This window comes from Triticum urartu, chromosome 3A (assembly GCF_056163025.1).
Source record: "Triticum urartu cultivar PI428250 chromosome 3A, HENAU_Tu73, whole genome shotgun sequence".
NCBI classification, from domain to species: Eukaryota; Viridiplantae; Streptophyta; class Magnoliopsida; order Poales; family Poaceae; genus Triticum; species Triticum urartu.
The window spans coordinates 711365667-711371666 of record NC_141875.1 but is presented as its reverse complement, the minus strand read 5'-3'; the positions used below and the strand labels follow the sequence as shown (position 1 = coordinate 711371666).

The following is a 6000-nucleotide window of genomic DNA, read 5'->3' as shown; positions in this document are numbered from 1 at the left end:
TGTCCTCAAGAACACTTTGCTTATTATAAGAGACCGCTCCGTACTGTCGTTTGCCAAAAAAGGATTGGGCTGCCTTTCAGCACCAATTGTTACTATTGCTACCCATTACTTGTTACAAATTATCTTGCTAACAAACAACTTGTTACCATAATTTCAGTGCTTGCAGAAATTACCTTCCTGGAAACCGCTTGTCATTTCATTCTGCTCCTCGTTGGGTTCGACACTCTTACTTATCAAAAGGACTATGATTGATCCCCTATACTTGTGGATCATCAGCCGTCACCTCCTTCATCCATCGACCCATCCTCACATCAGATACTGATGCATTGACCTTGCCAAGCCTCTCTGCCACGCCACCACGACGCCAGACAACATCGTCCTCCTATGGGAGTCCATCTCCACCCATCGGATGCCGAGTCTCCACTATCCCACACCGCCGAGATCCGCCGCCATCGATGTGTAGGATGAAGCCGAGGAGATCGGGAGGGGTGAAGATGACTCACGTCCACGATGGGGATCCTACGACCCAGTCTGGCGGAATAAAACCGAAGCCTCTTAAAATTGGGGGAATTTTACTTCCCCGGCCTATGCACCAACTAGGGATGCATCCAACCTTTTAAGTATGAGTCGTTGGATTTTTAGTCTCGGTTACACACCAAGCCTAGTCCTCAATAAATGCGTGAGTACCAGAAAAATCTGCTCCTCAAGAATAAATAGGAATCTAAATTCACCTCGGTGATGATTTAAACCTGGGTGTTGGGTTTATACATCCAACTTCCCCAACCAGATGAGCTAGGCTCACTCCCCATAACAGGGTAAAGAAGGAGTAACTGACTTCGGTAATGTTCGACATGAAGGAAGGTTGAAAGGAATGGAGCGGATAAGAGCTAATATAATACAAATATATATGAGCATTTTTGAATACTTTTTGAATGTGAAATCAATACTTCTAATATATCGTTTTCAGGTAAATGAACATTTTCCCACTTTCCAATATACTCCCTCCGTTCCTAAATATTTGTCTTTCTAGAGATCTCAAATGGTTACCACATACGGGATGTATATAGATATATTTTAGAGTGTAGATTCACTTATTTTGCTCCGAATGTAGTCACTTGTTGAAACCTCTAGAAAGACAAATATTTAGGAACGGGGGAGTACTTACTATGTTATTATTAAATGAATTCTTTGTAAATATTTTAGAAATTTAATAACTGAGAAATATATATTTCTGATATAGAAAAAAGAAAGAGATGCCATAGGGACCAGTACATGTTAAACAAGATCGACACATACGGGCCAACGCCACCATATCACGGTGAGAGATGTCATCGGAACCATGACATGTTCACCGGAATCATGTTGTGCCTTTGTTAGCGCGAGAGAGACTCTGAACACGAGTGTTGTTTTGTTTGTACAAGATTCAGTTTTGAAAGCCTGCACGGTAGCGGCAGGTTCTTGTTTGCGTACCAGAGAGCGATAGAGACTCTGAACAACTCAGGGTGTTCCCAACTGCAGGAGCAGGAGCACCATGCATGTTTGACCAAGTCCATCGTCACTATTTTTTCTTTTCCTTTAATGACGTTCAATGCTAGTATTGCACAACTGTATTTTGCAGCAAGAACAAGGTAAAAACTAATCTCAAACATCATTCACATTCACATTCACAGCTCACAGTTTTTCTTCACCAATGTCAGGAGATTCTTATTCTAAAGCTACGCTGCACATCCAGCCCAAGAACTGAAGAACTGCCATCCAACAGCGCAAACCTTAACCAGCACACGCAAGGGCTGTCGCCAGCATAGCACGGTGAGAGATAGAGATGTCAGCATTTTTTTTAGAAAGGAGGATGACCCCGGCCTCTGCATGTAATCGGATCCATATGATGCACATTCGTTTTGCCAACGCCTCAACCAATCAAAGAGAGAGATGAGCAGCTTCCTCCCTTTGGCATGGACATCTTAATCACCAGATCCATCTATATAAAACAGCACTGGTGCTTTATTATTAGTCGCCCTTGGTTTACACTTGGTACGGTCTCCTATATAGTTCTATACCGGCACACAATAAATCACAGAAGCAGAGAGGAGGGAGGAGCAAAAAATAGAGAAAATTACAGCGGTGAATAAATAAATAAAATCGAAATTACTGCAGTGCAGATGCAGCCAGCCAGCCAGCTGATTGGATCCACTGAGCGCGTCAGCTCGGCAGATCTACCTCGCGTTCTCACCGTCGTCCTCCTCACCACAGCAGCAGCCCGGAGAGCCCGAGCAGCAGTAGCGTCGCCGCGGCGGACGACGAGACGGCCGGCGCCGAGCCCTTGAGCTGGGGTGGCGGGCTGTAGTAGTAGAAGGGGAAGTAGGGCAGGAACGGGTTGGGCGGCGGGGGCGTCGGGTACGCACCGCCTCCACCTCCTCCTCCTTGTCCTCCTTGCGACCCGCCGCCGCCGCCTCCTCCTCCGTACCCGCCGGTGGGCGGAGGGTAGAAGTAGCCACCGCCACCGCCTCCTCCACCGGAGGGAGCTGGGTAGGAAGTGGGAGGCGGGTACACCGGCGCCGCGGGGGTCACCGGAGCCGGAGGAGGTGGCGACGGGTAGTTGTATCCCGGGTTGGGGTTGCAGGGGTTCCCGCAGGAGGCGCAGAGCGTGCAGGTCGTGCCGTCCTTGCGCACGATGGTCACCCCGGTGTCCTCGGCGCCGGCCGCCCGCGCCGCATCGGGGAGCAGCGAGCAGAGGAGGAGCGGCGCGAGGAGCAGTAGCAGGAGGACCGGTGGGTGGGGAGCCATGACCATGTGGGAGGGGTTGGTGATGGGGATCGGAGTGGGAGCTTGAGTGAGTGAGTAGTGAAGGCTGTGAAGCTGACTGTCTCGGGGTGAGGGGAGTGGTACTTAATCCAGTGGGCAGCGGAAAGCGGGGCGGCGTTTGTCGGCCCTCCAGATCGACGGCGGATCCGTGGACGGTAGGAAGCCACGCCCACGCGTGGCGTGGCCGGAAGCTGCGCTGCGCTGTCCGCCCGCCCGTCCGTCGGTACGCGAACGGAGGCGTGCGCCGAGCAGAGGAGAAGGGAAGCGGTGGCTTTTGGTGCGGTACAGTAGGTGGTGGAGCGGAGCGCGTGGGGCGCGTTGGCCGACCGCTGGAGCCGTTGTCGCTAGCTGACGGGTGCGGTGGCGGCGCACCGCTCGCGCGCGCCCGGTGCCGGCCAGCGCGAGTGACCTTGGCGTTTTACACATGGTCCTTTTTACACATGGGCACAGCGCGCTACGTCGGAGCAAGCCGGGAGCAGTTTCGCCGAGAGGCAAAAGGCCGAATGATTTGCGCATTTTGAGATTAGTTTAGGGAGATCGCCACGGTGTTCACAACCCACCTCGCTAATCACTCAACCGTGCCGCGTCTAGGGAGTGAAATGCGTAAAGCCACCGCAAAAGTGTGCTGATTAACAAAAAACCACCACAATATAAATCACGACAAAAATGCACCGGACGCAGTGTTCCACAGTGGCAAAAAATCATGGCAATGTGCACTTGCCCGTGTTTGCTTGCCTGCATTGCATATTTGTTCCAATTAGGCCTAGTTGAGTCAATATAGTCTTAAAAACAATGATCTGCATGTTGTTTGATTGCCTGCATATCCTCTAGCCCGGTTACAAATAAACAAAGTCATGTTGTTCAGTTGTGAGCTTGTTTAGGTAAAAACATAATTTAGGTTGTTTCGTTACATGCAACGCACGTCGGCTGGTAACCACCTCGTGGAGGTGGTCAGGTTACAAGCACACTGACAAGCAAGACATAGATAGCATACCAACAAGTTTAACATACTATCAACCTTAAACAGACACTTTGAGTTGACTATCAACATTCAACAACCAATTAAGTTAGTCAACTCACCAAGCAATCCACGCAAAGATAGCTATCTAGACATTTAGGACGAAGACATCGTCGTGCGTCTAGCACTTCGTCACCACCTCCACGCCTTTGCTGTTGAAGGCGATCACCTTTAGGGTGTTGGGAGTCAGCTGCTTGAGAAATGACCATGTAGCTGATCTTGATGTGGTGAACATTGGCGAAGGGGGCCCAACCCTGATCAAGGGTGATCCCGCCGTTCATCAGCCAGACCATCACCCTCCAGGTGCAGCCGGTGTCGGTCTTGAGTTTTAACTCCTAAGGGATGGCGGGGAAGTGCTTCGTGAAGTCCAGAAATCTACTCATGGCACTCGGCACTAGGTAAATAGGTTATGGCAAATTATTTCTAGGGACAAAATTCACATCAATAGCATCATTATTTTGCTCAATCAAAGTAGATAATGGCACATCAGTATGATCTAGTAGCAACCATTTTCATGAGAGCATCAATTTTATCACTCAAAGTATTAATTTCTTTGACAGAATTTACCTTCTTACCTGTTGGAACTCTTTCGGTGTGCCATTGAAAATAATTTGCCATAATATTATCAAGGAGTTTTGTAGCTTCTCCCAATGTAATTTTCATAAAAGTACCACCTGCAGCAGAGTCTAGAAGATTTCTATAAACAAAGTTTAGTTCCACATAATATATTTATAATTATCCATAAGCTTAAACCATGAGTGGGATGATTTCTTATTATTAATTTCATTCTCTCCTAAGATTGTGCAACATGTCCATTCTCAAGTTGCTTGGTATTCATGATTTGATTTCTAAGAGAAATAGTCTTAGCGGGAGAAAAATACTTGGTAATAAAAGTATCCTTACATCTATCCCAAGAATCAATATTTTTTTGAGGCAAGGATGAAAACCAAGTTTTAGCACGATCTCGTAGTGAGAACGGAAATAATTTCAACTTAATAATATCATTATTCACACCTATTTTCTTTTGCATCTCACATAGTTCAAACAAAGTATTAAGATGGGATGCAACATCTTCATTAGGACTACCAGAAAATTGTTTTTTCGTAACAAGAGTTAGCAAAACGACATTAATATCACATGACTCCGCACTAGTGGTGGGAGGAGCAATTGAAGAACTAATAAAATCAATGTTATTAGTATTGGAAAAGTCACACAACTTGGTGTTTTCCTGACACATAGCGGCAAAGCAAACAAACGAGCAACCAAAAATATTTTTGTTTTTTCGTAAAATTGTTTTAGAAGAAGGGAGATGAAAACAAGACGCAAAGGAAAATAAAATAAGAGAAAGTAGATAATAGTTTGTGCGAGGGTACTCGATAGGTTTTGCTGATGTCTCCTTGGCAACGATGCCAGAAATTCTTCCCGCTACTTGTGATCTGTGTTGAGATTTCCTCGAAGAGGAGAGTAGAGATAAGTATTTCCCTCAGTTAAGAACTGATACGTCTCCAACGCATCTATAATTTTTTATTGTTCCATGCTATTATATTATCTGTTTTGGATGTTTTATATGCATTAACTAGGAAATATGCCCGTGCGTTGCAACGGGAGAAAAATAATATCACAGCATTCCCCACATCCGAACACACACTCTTCCATGTCCTCTATGTGAACACAACGCCCGATTTATATTGTCGCTTATCCTCCTTCCTGTCATCGTCGGCGGTGGTAGTTCAACCTTGTGTCAGTGGAACGATGTGCGCGGCAGCCGTCAATAATGGGAGGAGATAGTCGGTAGTAGTGCTTGGCCGCGTCGGGGTGTCGTTGGCTAGCGCCTCGCCTATAGTTACCTCCTCCATCAACCGAGCTGTTGTCAGTGTTGCAAATATAATTTGTAAGTAAGTTTGCTACAAAAATTATAGACCTAGGAATGACTCTAAAATAGTCATATACATTGTTTCTGACCTAGTCGGAGTTGTGGTTGCATCCTCATTTTGTTGCTACACGGCGATCTTCGAGGCACGGTTGCTTCGAGCACTCTCTCCTACGATGATGTAACTGGATGGATTATTAATTATAGTGCATAAATTTTGTTTGATTGTCATAATTAGCTCATAACCAGGCATGAATGTCCCTTCATTATCAGGGTTTATTCTCTTCAACTATTTTTGTGCTCATGTGCC

General features: G+C 46.5%; 1 protein-coding gene across 1 annotated transcript; it reads right to left on the bottom strand.

Annotated features, from left to right (window-relative positions):
* Positions 1-1979: 1979 nt before the first annotated feature.
* On the bottom strand, positions 1980-2984 carry LOC125549362 (uncharacterized). Its single transcript, XM_048712798.2, has one exon. It carries the CDS (start codon positions 2788-2790, stop codon positions 2242-2244), a length of 549 nt encoding a protein of 182 aa, XP_048568755.1. The 5' UTR covers positions 2791-2984; the 3' UTR covers positions 1980-2241.
* Positions 2985-6000: the final 3016 nt, after the last annotated feature.